The sequence below is a fragment of the Protobothrops mucrosquamatus genome, unplaced genomic scaffold (genome assembly GCF_001527695.2).
Source record: "Protobothrops mucrosquamatus isolate PMUCROS unplaced genomic scaffold, P.Mucros_1.0 scaffold43, whole genome shotgun sequence".
Taxonomy (NCBI): domain Eukaryota; kingdom Metazoa; phylum Chordata; class Lepidosauria; order Squamata; family Viperidae; genus Protobothrops; species Protobothrops mucrosquamatus.
Genome location: NW_015386425.1, coordinates 1,335,911 through 1,358,703, shown reverse-complemented (window position 1 = coordinate 1,358,703; position 22,793 = coordinate 1,335,911). Strand labels below are relative to the sequence as shown.

Sequence of the window (22,793 nt, the reverse complement as noted above, 5' to 3'; positions counted from 1 at the left end):
ATTTCACCCCAAGAAAGAAAGGAAAGTACAGCGCAGCACTTTTATGGGAAAAAATAACAACATCAACAACAACAATCCGTGTTCCTCAGCTTTGACAACACTAAGACGTGGACTTCAGCTTCCAGAATTCCCTAGTCAGAGGACTGACTAGGGAATTTTGGGAGTTGAAGTACACACATGTTAAAGTTGTCAAGGCTGAGAAACACTGCTGTAGAGAATCTCCACAATATTAATAATACATTTTTTTTCAGATTATCACAAATCCTTCCCGAGCCTTTCAATCTCTTCCAAGAGGAAATCAACATCTGATTTTTTGGTTGCTGGATTAGAGAAGACCATTCGGAAAAAGTTCACATTGTCCCCCAAAGGTTGGTAGCTAACCATAGTAGTGCCTTCTTCAATCATCTTTGCTTTTATTTTTGGAGCAACCTGGATAGATAGGGCAGAAAACAGGACTTAATTTCTGGGATAAAGCATCGAAGATACTAAAGAATAAGTAGTAGCAGCCATTATTTTGGATTGCTGGCAGAAATATGATTAAAGTATATATTTATATCTGATTAAAATATGGTGAGCTTTATGCTTATCAATACTGACATTTTAGGAATGTCTTAATATTATTACTTTTTTTCTTTATCTTTAAATATTTAAACATTAGCGTCTTAATATTCTCTAATCAATATGTTATAAATAGCACTGTATTCAAATAATATAATGTATTACTTATGTCTTATCATAATTCAATAAAACAAATTAAAGAATAAAAAAAGGATTCAGTGGTCTGTCTTTGATTAGAAAAAAAATAGAAATAAACTGGAATGAAATGTTGGGTAAAACCATGCAGAACAGGAACAGTCAAATATGTCTATCAGAAGCTGAAAGCAAAACCAGATATTCTGCAATTGCAGATTCTATCTATTATGCATAAAATAGACTACCCTTCCCCAAATGCTGGATTGCATGATCCTTCATCTCTAGCTGTCACACTCAATGGATCATTGGTAAGGATAGTAGGAGTTGTCATCTAATGTATTTAATCAGTGGTGGAATTCAAATATGTGAACAACCAGTTCTCTGTGTGGATGCCACTTCCGGAAGTCCATTCTGGGCCTGGGCAACAAAAAAATTAGCTACCGGTTCTGCTGAAGTGGTGCGAACTGGCTGAATCCCACCACTGTATTTAACTTATGTGAAATATGGAGGGATAGATAGAAGACTTGCTCTAACACAGTGTTTTGAAACTTGGCAACTTTAATATATGTGGGCTTCAACTTCTAGAATTCCATACCCAGACTGGTTGGCTGGGAAGTTCTGGGAATTGAAGTCCACACATATTAAAGTTGCGCTAAAAAACTAAAATAAAATGTACATATGAGTTTTTACCTGATGAAGTCTTTTGTCTCTTTCTGGCCCCTTTGGGATTTGATAAAGACTTGGTGGGATATACCAGAAACATACATTGCTGAATTCAGGCTTGAAGATTATTTTTTTTAAAAAAAGAAAAAAAGAAGAGGTAAAATCAAACATTTTTATTTCTGCAACAAATGCTGTACTTTATCAAATAGGCAGGGGAAATTGGAATCTGAAGTCTTGGAAACAAAATTAAAATAAATCCACGATTTATGCAAAATCCTTACTATAAATATAAATTCATGGTAAGCCCATGAATTGCTCAGTTGGCTGATGATGTTGCAAGATATTATATTTTCCATATAATGCCCAGCATGAAAAAGCTCATTGGAAACTTCAGCCGTTCTGTTTCCATCCTTCAGAATTGCCTCTCATTAAACACAACTATTCATGCCTGTTTAACATAGGGGAAAATATTTTCTACTGCCAACCCAATAAACATCACAAAATAGCTCAGGGGTTGTTTCTCCACTTCAGAGTCAAAATTCATAATGAATTAAGCTAAAACTTATTTTTATTAAGTTCACTGCAATCTTAAATATTGGCTGAATTTGTTTCTGCACGTACATAAATTTTAACTTATTTTATTGACAGTTATCATTAGTTCAGGTGTAGGATATTTCCATGAGATGTTTATTAATATCTACTGAGATAAAATGTGTGAAAACACAGTCTATTTAAGTTTCATTAATTATATAGAAGTCTCTGAGGCATCTCAATGAATTATGGCATATTTTAAAATTGACTGTTTCCCATTAGCTCAGAAAAAAAATTGATGTGTGTGAAGAACATTCCACAAATATCAAAAATTTAGGCTGTAGAATCTTTCCAGATCTAACTTATATTTAGTTTAACTTTTCATAGTCCTTTTTTTAGTTTAGTGATAATTTTACAACTGCTATCTATTTGTGAAGCATTTTTGTGTCCTTTGATTCATTCTGCACATTGCTACTCTATTTTTCTCTCCTGGGGCATTATGAAAATTTAAGGGTTGCCTTTTCTGATGTTCACATATTTATGAAACATTTTACATTTTACACATTAATAGCTCCAGGAAATCTCTGGGGCTTAACATCAAATAAATATGCACCCACATGAATTTGTAAAGAAGTTCTGGAAAATGTAGAATTCTAGCATCAGAATACTACTGAGCTAAAGCAGAAATGTGAGGTTCAAATCCATTTTTTGAACATATTTTCATTTAATCTGATTAATTTATTTGGCACCTACTGAACCTAGGGGAAAAGATGTTTCATTCTTCCTAGTCACTGGAAATCCTGATTCACACCCAGAATATGTAATACAAAGAATTCACTTGCACGGAGGTTCGTACGCAAAGCTTCGACTAAGAAAAAAAAATGACTGAAAAAAAAAGGATTGAAGGAGGTGGGGATGGAAGAGGAAAAAACACATTTATTCCTTATAATTCAGCCAAGAAAGATTGGAAGATCTTTGTAATGTCGTGATAATTAACTTAGTGTGCCCATTTATTTATTTTATTTATATCCTGCCATTATTGTTTTTACAAATAAATCAAGATGGCAAATATATGCAATATTCCTTCTTCCTCCTATTTTCCCACAATAACAACCCTGTGACATGGATTGGGATGAGAGCAACTGGCCCAAAGTCACCCAGCTGGCTTTCATCGCGAAAGTGGGATTTGAACTCACAGTCGCCTGCTTTCTAGCTGGTGTCTTAACCACTAGACCAAACTGGCTATTTTCATCCTTTGTGAAGAAGACTTTTGTGGGAACTGAAAACTGTAGATTAACAAAATAAAGAAGTAATGCAGAGACTTCTTGCCACTGTTAACTCCTAACCTCAGCATCAAAAACCAGCTCATAATTGTTTCTTCTTTTGAGTTCCTTATAAAGATATTCTGCAAGTTCCAAAAATTTATTGATAAGAATTTCAAATCCTCCTGTGCCCTGTAAGATAGAAAAGGCAGAACAAACATGGTTCATTCCATTATACACTGCAAGTTTGCAAGGTAAAATGACAATGATTTATCTGGGGCCAGCAAAGAATTAAAATGAGGTCCTGCTACTGTAAAGTAACATAATGGCTATATTGAAATTTCAGAAACTGCCTTTTGAAGAATAGAAAGATTTCTCTGCAGATTTTTATTAGAGCTTCATTACAAAGAAATCCAGCAATGATAGATAAATACTTTTATTGCTGAGGCCCAGCAATACTGATCAGATTCTATTTATTTATTTATTTATTCATTCATTCATTCATTCATTCATTCATTCATTCATTCATTCACTCATTCATTCATTCAAATGTATTTGCTGCTCATCTTACCACAGGGTAACTCTGTAATTTTGACTTTTGGAATTCTTTCAGGTATTGTTTGGTTGTGTAGCAGAAGTATACACTTTCCTCATAGATAAGGAGGCGTTCACAAAAAATTGCCTTGTGACTATATTTGACATTATTTGTCATCTATAACTTTCCCACTTACTGTCTCAGTTTCTCTGCCTCCTTTCCATAACAGCATTGGAGACTTCAATGTTTTCCTTTGATTTCTGAGATTCTGTTTGCAGCATCGTGTGTATTATTATTGCATTATATCTCAGCTCAGTGGAGATAACTGATTCACATTTTAGTGCAAAATTTGTAATTTTGCACCTCCAGAAGGTGCCTTCTCTAAACGTTGTGTTTCAAAAACTGTGCACTATTCCTATTGAGGCATGCACAAAAATGTGCATATTAGAAAATAGTGTGCAAATGTATATACACACACACGTGCACATCAAGAGGAAAACACTTGCAAATGGGTATGTGTGTGTGTGTGTGTGTGTGTGCACATTTATTAATAGTATTAATTTTGATTGAAAAAATATCCTCAAGTGATACAGTTTGTCACAGAATGAACTAAATCTCATATTAAAAACTAAGAAACTGAAAGCAACCGACTTGTTCATCTTTAGTCAGGCACTTCATCCAGTAATGAATGTGCTCCTACTTTAGCTCTCCACATTAGCCATAGTTTGAAGACATCAACATGTCGGCCACACTGGATTGTCTTGTCTCCGGTGTCATAAAGTGTATCATAAGCCTTGTCCGGTTGGAAGAGATAGTCAGCACGGAGCTGGTTGCAGGCTTGGAGAAGACCCTAGAGGAAAATCGAGAATGAGAAAAGCATCTACCAACAATTTTATTTTACGTATCATTATGATCTGATACCCTTCTAGAAATGAATTGGGACAGGGCTGCGATTCCCACCAAGCCAAATGTATACCATCCATGTATTACAGGTGCTCCTCAGTTAATTACCATTTGTTCAGTGACTAAAGTTGGTATTAAGCAAGTGGTAATTACAGCCAATCCTCAAAATTCTGGCTGTCACAGCAGACCTGTTCATGATTTAAATCCTTGGCGACTGTTGCAGCATCTCACGGTCACGTGGCTACCATTTGTAATCTTCCTTGCCAGTTTCCCCCAAGCAAAGTCAATGGGGAAGCCAGCAAGGAAGACTGCAAGTCAGTTCCATCACTGGGGAGCCCCACTCATATTCCATAGTGAACTCGTGCTGGAGCAAACCCTCCCCAGCTCCACTAAACATCTTTATTGCCCGTATGATTGCTCAAAAGCAGGGATCTTCAAACTTGGCAACTTTAAGACTTGTGGACTTCAATTCCCAGAATTCCTCAGCCAGCCAGCTAGGGCTGGCTGAGGAATTCTGGGATTTGAAGTCCACAAGTCTTAAAGTTGCCAAGTTTGAAGACCCTTGCTCAAAAGTAAGCCAATTAATTTCAGTAAAAGTTGTTTCCAAGGAAGTATATGACACAATAGGAGCCTTACTCTACTAATCTTTCCTTAGGAAATATTATTTAAACATTAATTAGATAGAAGTCTTATTTTTATAACAAACAGGTAGGCTTACCTGGACCAAAAATAATAAAAGCAAATTACCTTTTCATGGACTAAAAAAGCTGAGCACTGTAGTGGAACACCCATCAATTTGTGAGGATTCCAGGTGACAGAGTTGGCTCTAATTAAAGAAGTGAACTTTAATATCTGCAGCTGTAGTAATATCTGTTTCAATATCTGCAACTATATGATTATACACAGGGACTGTTCAGAACTGGGTCACACAAGTGACTTGTCCGCTGCTTGCGTGGACCCATCCCCTATCCTCCCCCCGCCACTCCCCCTGCCTGTCTGCAAAGTCAGAAACATTGGAGACTGCAGATTATAGGAACTCAACAACAAAAAAACAGAAACAAAGGGAATATTAAATGTAGAACACTTAAAAAAGAAAATATAAGTAAAGCATTTTTTAAAGCTGGAAAAAATAAACTTCTAAAATTATGGACAGATTATTGTCACTCTATGATCCTATATAAATGTGTGCATGTACTAGTGTCATCATATAATTGCACTAAGTCAGTGAAAAACCACTGATTACTGTATATAAGTATCACACTGAAAGTGGTTGATGGATTAAGGGAAGACCCCACCTCCCCTCACCATGTGCATCCCACTCCCTTCCTCCCCATCTTTTTTAATTGTAACTGTAATTTACTACTGTTATTAGAATATTGATCATTCATGGTTTTATTGGCTTTTAAAGTTTGTAAGCCATCCAGAGTCATCTCGAGGTGACATAGGTGGCAAATAAATCTCATAAAAACCAACAAACAAATAAAATATAGTTGTAGATAAGCTTGCATTTTCAGTTCCTGATTATTACCAGTTCTTTTATTTGGTAGGTAAAATGGGGAAATATTCCCACAACAGGGTTAATTAAGTAAAATCAGTTTAACTCTAAGTGTGAATTGGTTTGTGTAAGGGGAAATTGTACCCTCTGGGGATTAACTGAACTGGGTCTATTAATGCTTTTCCATTTTCACAACCTATATCTCTTCCTCTTTCAACTGATGAGCAGGTTGTAGGAATAGATTTTTTTCCCCTCCTGCTTCTCATAACACAGTTCACTTTGATTGTTCATGAGTCATTATCATTGTAATTATATTCTTTATTTATAAAGAATGATAGTCTTTATTTATTCTTCAGCAAGATATCAATCTCACTTTCTTCTGTTGTACAAATAAATTACATCACAAGATGCTCACCTTTCAATGCCGTTCAACTTATGGGAATGCTTTCTTGACAATAGTAAACCACCTCCCCACGATGCCTATTGAAATTAAACACACAGTTATCTAAATGAAAAGATTCCACCTTTTATCACATTTTGCCAGCCATACTTACTACACTGGCCTGTCTAAAATATAAGGGAAAAGAGAAGCTAAATCCCAAAATGAGAAAACAGAGAAAAGAGAAAAGCCTGATGGTCTGATTTTATATTTTTTTTGCTTTTTGCTTAATAGAACACAGAGTACTCCTTTCTGTTCTCTTCTGGGAGAGAGGCGGCACTTGAATGAAAAACAAGAATTCTGTTTTATAAGGAATTTAACATAAAAGTTATTGTATTAGTAATACTTATATACTTCAATAGTGGAAGGAAAAACTAGAATATCCAATTTTGGGGAATCAATGAGACCAAGTGTGAAGTGATTTGAATATACATCTTACCATTTAAACTTGAAATTGACTAATCAGAAAATATTATTTCATGTTTATTGGACACTCAAAGAAGGATCATTAGATTTTTTTTTTTTTAAAGTGGGCATTGTAAACGATTTGAAGGTTCCTTAATTCATATGACCTGGTCTTTCCAATTATAGCCTTGTTTTGGTTTTAAATCACTACATGTGTCAAAACACATGGGAAGAAATATTATAATTAAGGAACCATGCAATGTTTAATTATATTTCTAAAATATGAAGTTTGTCGTCTCATGAGGAGCTTTGGTTCTGTTGAGGCAACTGGAAAGAAACTTACTGTCTGATTTTAAGGACAGATTTTAAGGAGTTTGTTATCCGATGATAAGCTTAAGGATTGAATTAATTTTATATTGTTACTGTAGTTATTATGTAGATACTTTTTCTTTTTTTCTTTTTTGTCACTTCCAGTATTTACTAATCACCATTTTATCAGGAGTCTATGAGTTCAAATCTTTAGGCACAAAATCATCTTTGTGGAATTGAGTCTTTTAACTTCTGCAGTCCAGGCAATTGCCAGGAGTCAACACAAAGTATTGCTGTAAACTATGTCATATTATGTACTGAATAATATGATTTAGTCATAGAAGGAAATTACTGAAGTCAAATAACAACCTACTGCAACATCCCATTAATTGTATTCTGGCTCAGGGTGTTATTCTGATATAACCAAGATTTTATTCTTACCTATGTTTATATTAAGAGAATAATCTTAAGGGTGACAATGACCTTTCTCTCCTTGAAAAAAAGTAACATCTTTCATGGTTATCTCTGCTCATCATATGCAATTATAAATCAATTTTATAAGACTCCAACCAATTCACTGCATTTTAAATTGCCTAAATTGCTGTTATTTATCCACATCGCTCTTGCATGTGTATATTTAATAGGGCTGTATAAATCTATCAAATAGGTTTTATACAATCTGAAAAGAAACTAGAGTTTGCAATATCCACCGAAAGAAACAATCTCTCTTCAAACCATTAAAGCCATTCAGAGTCGTTTTGGATGGTGAGATGGGCAGCATATAAATTTAATAAATAAATATTTTTTTCTAGGCTCATAAAACTGGTTTGTAAGCTGCTTCAAATTTATCCTGCATAGTGAAGAAGTTGGGAATGTATACTTGTGAGGGGGCAGCTTATACAGCAGCTCAGCTTCTGTCTCACCACTAGTTTGTTGCAGCATTGAGTGTGAAAACAAGCATCTTACATCCACATGCATCCAAAGATTGTATTTTTCACAAATGTCAGCAATGTTGATGAGAGGATCAAAGGCTCCATAGACTGTTGTCCCAGCTGTGGCACTAACGTACAGTGGTATTTTCCCCTGAAAAGAATACAACAACCTATATTAAAGCACATACAATCTGTCCTCTGTTGTAAACATTCTTATAATTAAAACATATTTCCATTTTGGATGTGGTGGTACTGTATAGCTAGGATGTTTTAGCTCAGAAGAGATCAATTCATGTATTGCATGTAACAACTTGTGTGCCTTAAACTCTAACAACTTTAAACACCTTCCTCATTAGCTACACCATATAGTAATATTGCATCAATAAAAAAATAAAATAAAATGCCTTCTTTCAACCAAACAAAGCATATCTTGTAACACCCTCAAGTGAAGACTGATTTCTGGGGACTTCATGGTAATATAGACCACAAAATGAAGTGGCTTTTCACTCTTGCTTTCTGGGATGATTCTCAGTCTAACACTTCCTTTCCATGTACAACTCTGTCCAAGTCCTGTTTACCTTCTAAGCCAGGGGTGTCAAACTCACCACGTCATGTGAGGTGTCGCGACGTATCACAACTTTTTCCCCATTGCTGGAGCTGGGGTGGGTACGGTTTCGGCATGATGTATCCAGCCCATGGGCCGGCAGTTTGATACCCCTGTTCTAAGCCCCCATATAATTATTAAAATACTACTGTGTATTCTAGACAGTCTTAGAATTTTTTTTAAAAATGATGAATCGGTGCATCCTAAAGATTTTTATGAGAAAAATCTTGAATTGTTCTTGAATTCATTTTCTTTTTTTATTAATATATTTATAAACCACCTTTTCCCAGGTAGTTTCAGAATCATGCACAGTAAGCTTGAGATAAACACATAACAACATAACAACTGCATGCAGTCCAACAAAATTTGAACAAGTGTTCTGAAGATAGTAAAAATACAGTAAAACAGAGTAAACAGCTAAGTTCGAAAATGTTTTGCTTTGTTTTTTTAAGAAAACTGATATTAAAATTATTGGAGACAGTTGTACCTCTACAGTGTTATGGTTGAGCTTACTATACAAAGTGGCCAAGGATGCTATTTCTATAAACCAGCCTCCCTACCCACTGCTTTGCTATTACAAATCTTTGCAGCCTGCCCAATGCCAGCATATTCTAATCTAAGAAGAGTCTAAAGGACGATTTTCCTTATGATATCTTCCCCTGGGGTGTAACTGAAATGTGAGGAAGTAGAAAATTCTTATAGCCTTTTTAAACCACCATCTCATTAACCTGTTCTTTTTGGTGATGGATGACTACACTAAAAGCAAGGATGAGCAATGGTTATTGTTTCTATCTGCTCACTTTTCTGTCTTTTCCCTTTTGGAAAAAAACCAAAAATAAACTAAAATAAAACTATTCTACATATTTCTAGATATCCCACTGAAGTCAAATTGCCATTAGCATGATAATTCAAAGTTATCAACCAATTTATGTTCCAGAGGAATAGTCACGGGAGTAGAGACTGAAAGAGTTTACAAGTTTCTTGGGACATGAATCTTGGAAGGGAAGTAGCTTACTTTTTCAAATTAATGAAAATGTCATCAAGCATAAAACCAACACAATAAGAAAACAAACAAACAAACCTGTTTCTTGACTTTGGTAATATTTTTCTCCAGTTCAGATGGAATCATTTTTCCTCTGTTAAGATGTGTTTTTTTTTTGTTTTTTTTTAAAAAAAGAAATTTAGTGGTTAATAAAGATGGCATGCCCGAATTTTCCAAAAGTGTAAAAAAACTTCCTTTTCCAAGCAAAACCATTCACAGATATGTATTTCCAAACAAATATCCATGACACTCAAGTTCCATTCAATCATTTTCAACATGGACACATCTACAAACACATATACACATAATCAAGTGAAGAGGACAGGGTAGAGCTTGGGTGTCAACCTCTATTGCATCATGTGACGTATCGCGATGTATCATGACATTTTTTGCCTTTGTGGCACCAGGGTGGGCATGGCCTGTGCATGATGCACCCGGCCCATGGACCGCCAGTTTGACACTCCTGGTCTAATTCCTCCATTGTTCATTTTCTTTATGATACGTGGTGAACTTCCTCAGTACTGTAGAATAATATTCTATCGCTCATTGAAACCCACTTGGAGGGGGAGACTACATTAAAAATTAGACGCAGAGGCATCTACCAATAGTAGACCTTGACTTTTGAATATGTAGAAAACTTTGAGCATAGGAAATAAAGACATAATAGAAGTCATAAAACCAGGGAAATCTCCTTTTCTGTCTCCAAGAAATGATGAAGGATATCCATGAAGTCCTTATCCTTTTTTTTCCCCTCTCAGCAAACAAAATAAATTAATAGAATAAAATCTGTTTACTGCTTGGTGAGAAAGTAGACTTGGATTTGCAGTAGAAGTTTGAAAAAAAGTCCTTTATTGTTTTTAATTATACTAACATTCTTTGTTAAAACATCATTCATTTTCTAATTGACTCTTTCATTAAATGTATTGATGTTCTTGATATCCTTATACATACAGCCATTTTTCCCCCAATAACAACAGAACTAATTTCAGCAGCTACATCTTGATGGCACCGATGGGGACAATAGACCTAGTTTCAGTTGATGTATTATTTATGAGAAATTAATTGATACATTTTACAAGAATTCCTTGACTTCATGGCAGATTGATACAATGCTGGAGGAAAAATTGTCTGGAGGCAATAACTGAAATAATCTATCCTGCTCTGTTTCTCATTGTTTGTGAAAGGTTTACCAAATAATTGACAACTAAGTCATTTGCTCAGGGAGATTTAACCTACTGGGGGAGGGGGGCACATTTTGTGAAAATAATGAAACTGAAAGATGAAAATACATCTTTATCAAAGAACCTCAGAGGAAGTAAGTTGTACATATTGATATTATGCAGGAAAACTTTTGAGAACCTTACCTTTCATCACATTTGATAGCAATAACATTATCCACGCCAATTCCAACAACTGCTGCTGCCTTTTTAATAGAATAGTGACTCTGAAATAATTTAGTAGAGAAAAACATCAAATAGAGAAAAGAAGATTTTACAAAGTGCATTAGAGATAAACAATTTTATAATTGCTCTTGTCTTAAGAAAAAATGAAGGGCGGTAACCCTAAGTTTAAAACCATGACTGGTCTGCTAACATTAGTGGGACTACAGTTCAGTTTTAACAATCCTTGTATCTGGGAGTAAACCCCATTTAATTAAATTAGAGGAACCTGTGAGTAGGTATATATAAATAAGTTAAGAAACAAATTAAGACTTAATGGTGATGATATTAGAGGAGGCAGCAGATGACTTTCACAATACTAAAGAGTGTTTGTGGGTGAACAGGGAACTAAATATCTCTAAGCAGAAAAGATTTCAAAGTATTTTTTTGAGAGAGTTAACAATAGCCATAGTACAATTTACTTCTTTTCTGAGTTTTTGCTGATGGAAGTGCTTCCTCCCTCTTTCTCAATAGTGTAAATTTAATATAATTATGGGGCAGTATGCATAAAAAAAGCAAATAACCTAAATAATCTGTTTTGAGAAAGTTACCTTGTTAGCATAGGGAGGGTGAAAGAAATGATAAGAAAATATGCTGAATTATTTCTATGAAAGCTTATCTCATAAGTGAAATTACCAACTAAGTGTGCCTTGTCTAAACTAAAGTCAAAATATCTCCATAATATAATCTATAATACAGTACAGTTGTGATCATTGAGGAAAATATAATCGAAGTTCATAATTCTTTGATTTACGGTTTATTAATTTATAACTGCTTAGGCTAGTCATCTTCCTAAGATAGTGACATTGCTTAAAGTGAGTCACATTTTATGCACATTGGAATTTATGTTAGGCAAGTCTTTCACATCTGATGTTCTCTATATATGGGGGTTCTGTTACTCAGAAAATTTTCCAGTTCTTCCAATTATATCTTTAATACATACCGTATATACTCGAGTATAAGCCGAGTTTTTCAGCCCATTTTTTGAGCTGAAAAATGCCCCCCTAGGCTTATACTCAGGTCAATATTTTTCCCCAGTTCTTTGTGGACTTACAATATCCGAGCACCGTTTAAAGAGACGCCGAAGGAAGACGGTGCCCAACTGCGCGCCTTTCCCCCTTGGTGGGGTGGTCTTTTGCAAAGTCTTTTGCTCGGATATTGTAAGTCCACAGCAGCGCGGGCGGCAGCAGCAGCGGCGGCGTCTCCCGCTCCGAATCCCAGGCTGGAGTCAAGCCCTTTTCAAAAGCGCCGGCTCGGGAGNGAGCACCGTTTAAAGAGACGCCGAAGGAAGACGGTGCCCAACTGCGCGCCTTTCCCCCTTGGTGGGGTGGTCTTTTGCAAAGTCTTTTGCTCGGATATTGTAAGTCCACAGCAGCGCGGGCGGCAGCAGCAGCGGCGGCGTCTCCCGCTCCGAATCCCAGGCTGGAGTCAAGCCCTTTTCAAAAGCGCCGGCTCGGGAGCGAAAGCAAAAGAGGCAGGGGAGTGGGGCTTCGTTCACGCGTGGATCCCCTACGCTCGTATTTATTTACCATATTATGCCCTGGCTGGCGGCGGCGGCAGCAGAAACAGCAGCCTCCTTCCTCGGTTAGCTCCGATTCCCTCCCCCCGTGTCGCCTTTGAGCTGCAGGACTCCGCCGCTTGCTTTATAAACCCTTGGCCGCTGCTCCATCCACACACGCTCGCGCAGGGAAAGGGGGAAACAGGTGGGCCGGCCGGCTCCCCTCTCCTCTTTGTGTGTGTGTGTGTTTGTCTGTCTCTCTCTCTCTCTCTCAATTCTCCCCCACCCCAAAAGCGGGGAGGGGGCGACCTTGCAAAAGGGAGGGGGATTCTCCCGGTTGCGGGGAAGGCTGGAGGTGCGCCTTTCTCGGCCAGCCCGGGTAAATTCGGCCATATTCTTCACCCAATTCTTCATGTGATGCTCCAGGTACGGCCCTCCCCCCTTCCGTTCCCTGCGGCGCTGCGTGTCGAGGCCGGGACGGAATACCCTGGGCCGCCGCAGCCAAGCGTGAGGGGGAACGCCAGATACCTCACGCGAAGGGGGGAGGCCTGGTGACACTGCGCTCTGCCGGGCGCTCACCGACAGGGCCGGGGGGGCCGAGGCGGCCACGGAGGAACATCCAACTGCCGGCAACCAGCCGGAACTGCTGGGGCCGGCCCGTATTGAAGAATACGGCCGAATTTACCCGGGCTGGCCGAGAAAGGCGCACCTCCAGCCTTCCCCGCAACCGGGAGAAGCCCCCTCCCTTTTGCAAGGTCGCCCCCTCCCCACTTTTGGGGTGGGGGAGAATTGAGAGAGAGAGAGAGAGAGACAAACACACACACACACACAAAGAGGAGAGGGGAGCCGGCCGGCCCACCCGTTTCCCCCTTTCCCTGCGCGAGCGTGTGTGGATTTCCCCTCCCCCTTTTTTTCTGCCCGCCTCTCTCACCCGCCCGCCCGGTTCCAGCTTCTCACTATCCAAGAATACCCTTCCAGCTGACGTGGGGCGTGTTATCAACTATTGCTCCTTTGTGCAAAGTGCTACAATCGCGCGGTTACCAGAGGGGTGGGGTTGCAAAGAGGCCGATTAGCCCAGGCGGAAAAATGTGTGTGCTGAAAAATGCCCCCTCGGCTTATACGCGAGTCACCATTTTTTCCCAGTTCTTTGTGGCAAAATAGGTCCCTCGGCTTATAGTCGGGTCGACTTATACTCGAGTATATACGGTAATAATACTTCTAGAATAACTGTCAGGAATTCGATTCTCACTGGGTCAAGGTTGATTCATTCTTCCATCCTTCCAAAGTCAATAAAATGAGGACCCAGATTGTTGGGGGCAATATGCTGACACTGTAAACCACTTAGAGAGGGTTATAAAGCACTATAAAGCAGTATATATGTCTAAGTGCTCTTGCTATTGCTATAACAACATACCTACAGCAACATATGGATATAGCAACATTATTGACACAAAAATCACATTGCACCAGCAACATGGAGCAGGGATGACTGCAACAGTAATAATTGTTCCTAGGCTGAAAGATTAATGTGTTATTGGTAGCTACCAGTCATTGACTTTGCTCTGGGTCTTGCACAACATCTCTTGTGGCTGTCATGACAGGAATAATTCACAATGCACAAACTTACATTATTGCTATCAGAAAGCAATACTTCCTCATCTCTACAACTAGCCATGAATTATACATTAAAAATTCATTTTCCTCCCTTTTGACAAGGTAACTTTCTTCCTGGTAAGTAATCAATTGCTAAAATTAGGGAGAATGGAATTGAGAGTTGGTGAATGTGAGTCCTTGAGGTAGGTAAAGTCAGAAAAAAAGGATTCATTAAGAGTCTTGAAATGTACTTTAATGTGTTTGGGCGTTGCAACAGAATTTTGAAAGCCTATTAAAGCCCTCCTCTATTCCAATTTATAGTTAATACAATGAAAGTGGACTTGTTTTGAGTTTCTTTCTCATGGTTTCTACTTTCCCAGGTCTCAGATAGCTTTTCTGTAATGGCTCTACATTCTTCTGGCATTCCGTCATACTGACAGTTCATTCAACAAACATGTATTATTAAGATAATTGCAGTCTGCCATAGTCAAATAATTTTATACAGGTGTGATTGCACACGTAAATACTCACATGTTCAGAAATGAACAATATGATCTCTGGAAGGGCTGCCATGCCTTTGGTTTTAATCTCAGGGTAGTATTTATAGCGAGCAACTAAAACACTGTAGAGGTTTGATATGCTTCCCCCTGGTTAAAAAAAAATTACATTTTATTACCATTTGAATAGCTGAGTGTCATTGGGAATTAATGCTTCATCTCATCATTTCAAGTCAAACAGACAAATTTCAGATACCAAATGCAGATTAATTTAAGATATTCCATGTAATGAATATGGATCATCCACACAGGTAATGTTCTCAATTCCAATTTTCTAGAGGCAGTTTATTTCTATTCAGGATATTTTTCAATGCCAAGGAAGGTCTGTGTAGAAAAGCCATGAAAAGCTTGCTATGTAAGTACAACTAACCTAATTACATTCTTATCCACTAGGATACAACATAATTTTTCAGTGTTAAAAATGATGTTGCGTTGATCCCAACGTGCTGAATTCCACAACCTTCTATGATACTCAAAAGGCATATCCTTGTTTCAGTCTGGTATGGTCCATCTTCGTTGATCAGTGAAAATCGTTATCATCTCTCATCCACTAGTGATTTGCAGCATTGTTATAAAGCTTTGGGTGCCACAAAAATAGTTGAGGACAGAAAGTAGAACAGAGTGACTAAGGATGACATTTTTCTTTGTAGGTTCTTATTAAAACCCAGCTAACGCAATGGTTTTGCCATTTATGTATTCATTTTAAGGAAGGGAGAAAATATTGAGAAAGAGGAAAATATATTATCTTTATGTATGTACAGTATGTACATCTATTCCCACTGTTATTATTTTTATAAATAACTCAAGATGGCGAACATACCTAATACTCTCTCCTGCCTCTATTTTCCCCACAACCATAACTCTGTGAGGTGAGTTGGGCTAAGAGAGAGTGGCTGGCCCAAAGTCATTCAGCCGTCTTATATGCCCAGGGTGAGACTAGAACTCACTATTTGAAATGTCAGCAGACTACATTGGTTACATAATCTGAATAACACTTAACATTTTTAATCTACTTACCTGGGGAAAATATGCCATCTGATTCGCTTTCTTCCCATCCAATAATTTCCTGCATTTTCTTCAGCAGGATCTCCTCCATTATGATGAATACTGGTGCTATTTCATATGTAAACCTATTAACATATTTTTAATGTAATCAACATAACACAGCCAGAAAAGCAAAAGCACATCCAAATTGCTTGACAAAGATAAAAACAAGACAGTGATGCAGAATTCCATCTGGTTCATGCAGAAAAGATCTGTTCAGAGAATCCAGTAGCTATACATGCAAAAGAAGCTATAGAAACATATCTAGACTGATGTGTGCGTGCATTTTATCACAAGGGTTCACCTAAGAAGTAACTGAATATAGCACTGGTATGACTTTCGGCAAGTACTTCATCATTTTAGCTATTGTCTATATCCACTGCAGGATGAAGGCCTCTTCCTCATGTTTCCAACCTATATGGTCCTAAGCTTTCTTTTGCTAATTGGGCCCACAATACTTGCAAGTACTTGTGACTACTGATGTGAAACTAAATTTAGAATAACCATTCAAAATTCCTAGAGTCACTCCTACTTTTCTCAAGTGTTTTTCTTATTATCCATTTGCCATTTTCTAATTAATTGCTAAGCACGCTCCAGCATTATCTGAAATGTTAAGGAAATTATATCCAACTCTTCTTGAATTACTAATCATAATATACTATTTTTCTCATGTTATTTTAAATTGTATTATAATCTAGTAATTGATGAACCTTTCTGGTATATATTACACTTGAATGTGAATGTTTAATGCTTGTAAATTAGATTTTTAAAGACAATGATGTGTATGGGTGAGCCTTTGGTGATACGTAGACACTGGTTATGGTTAGGTAAGTTATACTAGCTTGTATTTAATTGTGTTTGGGTGTTCTGTTCTTTAGACGGCCAATAATAAATAGAAAAGCATCTATAAAGTCAGTATTCTTTAACTAACCTGGTTCCTAACCTGGTTTTATCAACCCCATCATTCCCTAGTCTCAGCTCACTGGCGATGAGGGGGTGGAAGTGTGGTGATATAAACCACAATCCAAACATAGAGGCAGAAAAGCAGCAGGACCAAACAGGTTTTAAGGCCAAATCCAATTCCTTTTTCTTTAGATCAAAATGCTACCTTTTATTTGCCGGACTTGTGCTCTGGTATTTTCATAGTTTATGATTCCAAGCTTTTAAATGTTTTTAGTCACAGTTTTGGTTATTAACTTTTTACAATTATTATACTTCACATTTTAATGATTTTAAACCAATATCTCTCCACTTTTGAAGGTCTTCGATAAAAAGGACTGAATGAACAATTCTTATAGAGTTACAGATTCCATAAATAACAGATTCCATAAATAGCAGCATTTCCCATTTTCATCCCTTAAAGTAAATACCACTGTATCAAATGTAAGTCCTGAATGTAGAGCTCAAGGCCAGAAAGATGTAAAGATTGGGAATATTGTAGTGCTCCATAAAATCCAGAAACAGTTAGGAGTGAGGACAAATATCTGACGTGAAGGAGTGAGTGACTTGAAAAAGAATACACCATAACCATTTTTCAAAGTTCTTTGCTGACATTTTGTATAATTTACCATGACCATTAATTCTGTTTGTATCTGAAGTTCTCAACAACCTTCCTATTGACTCCCGTGAACTTTTTCCAACAGTTTTTTTTCCACGTTTCTTACACAATGGCCATCTTGTTAAAATTTTACCCTAGAGATGAATTCTGATGCTCATAATGTTACACATGTGACTGAAGCATGAGCAAAAGTATTTCAATCTTTTTGTGTTGAGCAGAAGCACTCCCCTCTTCTATATCCTGCAAGAACTGTTAATATTGGTAATATTACTTGAATACTGAAGTTTATTTTCAACAACAAATGCCAAATTATTTTTGTTTCTCTTGAATAAAAGAAAAAAAATGGTTGAGAAAGTGCAGGTAGTCCTCGATTTACAACAGTTGATTTAATGACCGTTCAAAGTTACAACGACACTAAAAAAAAGTGGCCGTTTTTCAGTTACAGCTTGTGCAGCATCCCCATGATCATGGGATCAAAATTCAGGTGCTTGTCAACTGGTTCGTATTTATGACCATTGCTGTGTCTCAAAGTCATGTGATCTCCTTTTGCGACGTTCTGATAAGCAAAGTCAATGAGGAAACCGTGTTACTTATTTATCAACTGCAGTGATTAACAACTAAAGGAAGAAAGATTGTAAAATGGGGGCAAAGCTCACTAAACAAATGTCTCCCTTAACAGCAGAAAATTTGGGCTCAATTGTGGTCATAAGTTGAGATCTACCTGTTTTACTAATAAGACTACAAAACTGTCAACACACATAGGGGTTTTGCTTCTGGATCAACAGAAAAAAGAACTTTTTAAAGAACTAAGCAATGTACTACTTCTAAGAAGTAGCTTTTATTGGTATGTATTACTTATTGCACATGATCCAGCCAGTCTATTAGACATAAAGTATCAAGCAGTTATCATTTAAAATGTCAATCAGATTTTCCTTAATACATTTGGGTAAAACTAGGATTTACTAAACTCCCCAAGTCCCAAGAACTTAGTGGACCATGCCGTTCATGCTTCTTACTCCCCCCTAAAAAAGGGAAATAGTCTTTGGGGAATGGCAATTTGCAGACCTTTCAAAATGATAGTCCAAACTCCAGATGCATGTTCTTTTTATTAAGAAAGGGAGCATGGTTAATAACATGTGTAGTTTAATCCTAAAAAGAATTTTTTTTCAGCAGAAAAATGTGGCTTTTTATCGAACAGTCTACACACTTTTCCAATATAATGCAAATGCTTATTTATTTGGTTTACGTACTTGTAAATGTACTTTGTTCTATATAAACATTTAAAAATTGAGAATCAAATGAAAATGGAAACAATGAAGGTGACAATGTCAAAGGCTAGAATAAAAGAAAGAAAAGTAACATGTTAAAATATTAAATGGTCATTGGAACATCTTGTTTTAGTACTTTAAAAAGTGTGTGTTCATGTTTGTGTGTGTGTACACGCATGTGTGTATATGTACAGGCACAGATATAGAGAAGATTTCACTGAGATTCTTGGAGAAGAATTAATAAAGTATTAATAAAGTCCTTCATCTGTTGGAGCTCAAACAATCTTTTCATTCTTAAAGAGCAACTTACTATTCTGCTGAAATATTATTTATTGTCAGATTAATGATATATAAAACTGAGATTACAGTACATACATGTTTGTATTTGCAGTAGCTGTGAGCCATTCTCCAACAAGTCCTATAATATCAAGGCCACTGGAGAGTTGGTTGAAATAACGGGGATGTGCTTAAAAACACAAATGTTAGAAATACATCATTTTAATTCACTCTAACTGTTTCAGGTACTTGGAAGATAGTGTAAAAAAGCATTTAGCCCATGTGCCTAGATGTTTTATATATAAAAAGAGTTCACATTTTTTACGGGACTATAATATCCATCAAAACATTCATGGCACAGCAGTGAACAAAGAGCAAAAGTCTCCTCAAAAATTTGCATTACAAAAGACACTTCTGAGAGATGCATCCGAGAAAGAATAGTGTAAAAAATGATATAGTCCATGAAAGTGTGCGCTATGGAGATTTATATTTTAAAAGTCTGCATCAGAAAAGCTTAAAATCATAAAATCTAGCATCAGGGTGAAGAAAAGGCAAAAGACCCCCCCTCCCCTAAAATTATAGTCTCTAGAAAGAATTGGTATTTGCAGACATTGGCTGGTGCATGAAAAGTAATGAAATTAGCTTAGCTAATAAAATCCTCAGAACATGCTTGCTCATGGTGGAACAATGCAATTGCATGCACAAGAAACCTGAGGGTCACAAGAATAGGAAACATATGATTATGCTAGTGTGTGTGTGTGTGTGTGTGTGTGTGTGTTTGTAAAGGTTTGTTATCCGAGCTTGTGGGTTGGTTTCTGAACATTTTGTAACATCTTACCTAGCTTGATGATGAAACGTTCGGAAACCAACCCCCAAAGCTCAGAAACGAACCTTCACCCTCATTCTACACTTGAGCTACAAATATTCTCCACTATTGCATATATATATATATATAACTTTTACAGGTATGTCAAAGGTAACGGCTTTAGAAAAGTGGAACTTGGGGAGAGGGTGGTGTAGTGTACTAATTATAGCACAATGTATCACTTGTCACTGGAAAATAGGGGCAAATGTGCTGGTGACTGCTAGACATTGCAAATGCAAGCTAAGCAATATTAACAAACCTTGATAAAGTCATAGGATAACCTATGAGGGATTGGCTTAAGATGGGTTTATGGAGAAGCATCTATAAAAACTGTACTATAGCAGGAGTGGCCTTGACACAGGCCTGGTGGGAATGATCCCCCTGTGTCCTTTCTTCTGCTCAAAATAAACCTTTTGTAAATCTCCACTTCGGTATGAGGTTTATTGGGCATCACACCCCGGGCAGAACCAGTTTTCTGGGGTAACAAGGGGACTTTGTGTTTAGTTCTGAGAAATCCCATTCTTCCTGTCTTGGCTTCACTCTCCGCTTTGTTTCTCTTCCCCTACAGCACTTGAAACTCTTAATATGTTTGTTTGTTTGCATTTCCTCATCTTTCCTCATCTTTCACCCTTCTCCCTGCATTTTCTCAAAATTTGTGCGTGCTTTGTGAAAATAAGTGAGACTTTGTTACAGATATAAATTTCAAATCCATTAAAATACCAAATATCTTTTCCATGCAGACAACAGCTTCCTATGGCTATTAGTCACTCAATCAGATAAGCTATGTTTGCTTCCTTCTACCAGGCTCCAAAGGCAACAGGTCATACAAAAAATCACATCTGGAGGAGATTTTTGTGCTGCTCTTCCCTCTTTTTAATTTAAGAGTGAAGGACTGTAATCTATATAAATAAAAATGTAAATGTTCGTTTGTTCAAAATCTTAAATCTCCGAAAGTTCTTCACCGATTGCTTTGAAATTTTGACACAACGTTGCATTCGAATACGCGCGTGTTTTTATATACCTACTATTATATAGATGTCACACCTGTGACAGATAAAAACATGCTTTTTTTGAAAAACAGCGCCATCTGTTGGACGTAAAAGCAACACACGCTAGCAAAAAATATTGTATACCCACAAGCATTGTGAAATTAAACATATTACAAATGTGCGCTTTCTCTTTTCTTTCTTTTCCATTTAACCAGACTGAGCCACAGCAATGCATGGCCGGGTACAGCTAGTTTTAAATAAAACTTTACATGCAAAGTTTTTGTCATATGTGCAGGACAGAAAGATATGTATGCATTCTCTTCTCCAACATGCAAACAGACAAGTGTACAAACTAGTTTTGTATCTACCCTGAAGTGGAGTTTCAAAAAAAAAATCAGTAGCTTATTACATGAATAAACATAGTAGTATACAAAGAACCAACAATCGGTCAATAAGTGAAGACTACCTGTGTTTGGAAGCATTTTGCCTTTAAAAGTGGAAGTTTCATTTAGATGATGAACAGATATTGGAACATCTGGTGGATTGCATAAAACAGTGCTGCAAAATCACATTATACAATAAGTTACCTGTTTTAACACCATATTTCAAGGTGTCCCTGCAATCTACAAGAATTTGCTCCAGAGGCTCAGGGTGATCAGAGAGTTCCAAATTGAAACCTTCTAGCCCTTCCAGAAGCTGATGTGGATGGTGGAAATCAAGCACTTTGCTCTTTCTGTCAATGGCCTTTTTGATATAGCTGAAGATAATATCCACCACTTCATGAAGAAAATGTTTGGTGCTTTCCTCACCGTTCCAAGCTGGCAACAAATCTAAGGAAACAGCCCGGGATAAAATAACATTTTTGTGAAAAGTAGAATTTAGGAGGAAAGTAATGATGGAAGTGAAACAAAGAATTGCCACACAGTTGGAGGATTCCTTCATAATTGTACTTCCCCAATTGGGTAGAAAAAACAAACAAGTTATCCTAGTTCTTTCACTTGTTTCTTTGCTTTATAAACAGTTAAACCATCTTTCCAAACTTTCCTAAATAAACCTGTTAAATTTAAAGTGTTAAGCCATTTCCTGAGAGTCGTAGGCCAACAGATCTGATGAACAAACAATTCTACTGAAAGTGATAGCATGCAGATATTAAGAAAATAAATAAAGTAATGGAACAAAACTTTATTCTCTTTAGATAAGAGCAAAGCCACCGAAATTTCCCTATACATGTCAACAGGTTTCCTTTCAAACACACAAACTGAAAAATCGCAAAACACACAAATTGAAACATGCATTTTCAAATAAATGTTAGTATTACCTGAGCCATATATGTTTGAAAAATTTGTTTCAAAGTTTTGAAAAGCAGATTTTTTTTCTTTCTCTTCACATTCTCCATGCAAAGTAGAAATATCTTTGGATTTCTGTTGGTGAGGTTCTGAATGGGCCAGCCCATCTGGGAAAATAGCACAAGAATAAGCATCTTGTTAAAAATTACCATACCAATGTTTGAGTAGCAGGTAGAAGACCTTAGATGATTAACTGCTGTGCTTAAAGGTTACAGTAACTGCCCTAAAAGGTAACCTCAAACAGGAATACAGAATTTTAGGATCAAAAATAAAACAGCTAATGTATTTTTCTTCTTCTTCCTCTGACATTTTTATCTGCTTTGGTACATAGTCTTAAAAAATGGATGGCTAGTTTTTGTCTCTGGCCAGTGGCAGAGTGATCTGACAGTAGGGGAGATAGTGGTTGAGCCCTTGTCATGGTCAGATCATTCTCTCCTAAGGCTGGGCTTCCGGACCGCCCCCCCTCGCCGCAGGGAGACGGAACCACCCAGATGGTTCCGTCCCAGGCGACTGATGGACCCCGAGAGGTTCCTGACGGAGCTTGGGC

At 37.1% G+C, this 22,793-nt stretch overlaps 1 protein-coding gene across 1 annotated transcript; it reads right to left on the bottom strand.

Moving 5' to 3' along the window:
• Positions 1-255: 255 nt before the first annotated feature.
• LOC107283574 (glutamate decarboxylase 1) lies at positions 256-22,270 on the bottom strand (the record flags this gene model as incomplete). The annotated part of the gene is made up of 14 exons (XM_029283253.1): positions 256-429; positions 1,384-1,473; positions 3,234-3,341; positions 4,385-4,534; positions 5,335-5,413; positions 6,498-6,562; positions 8,202-8,318; positions 9,853-9,907; positions 11,178-11,257; positions 14,875-14,990; positions 15,918-16,030; positions 19,146-19,236; positions 21,488-21,730; positions 22,219-22,270. Coding segments are annotated over 14 exons (1,533 nt in total), but the record flags the coding sequence as incomplete, so codon positions are not given.
• Positions 22,271-22,793: the final 523 nt, after the last annotated feature.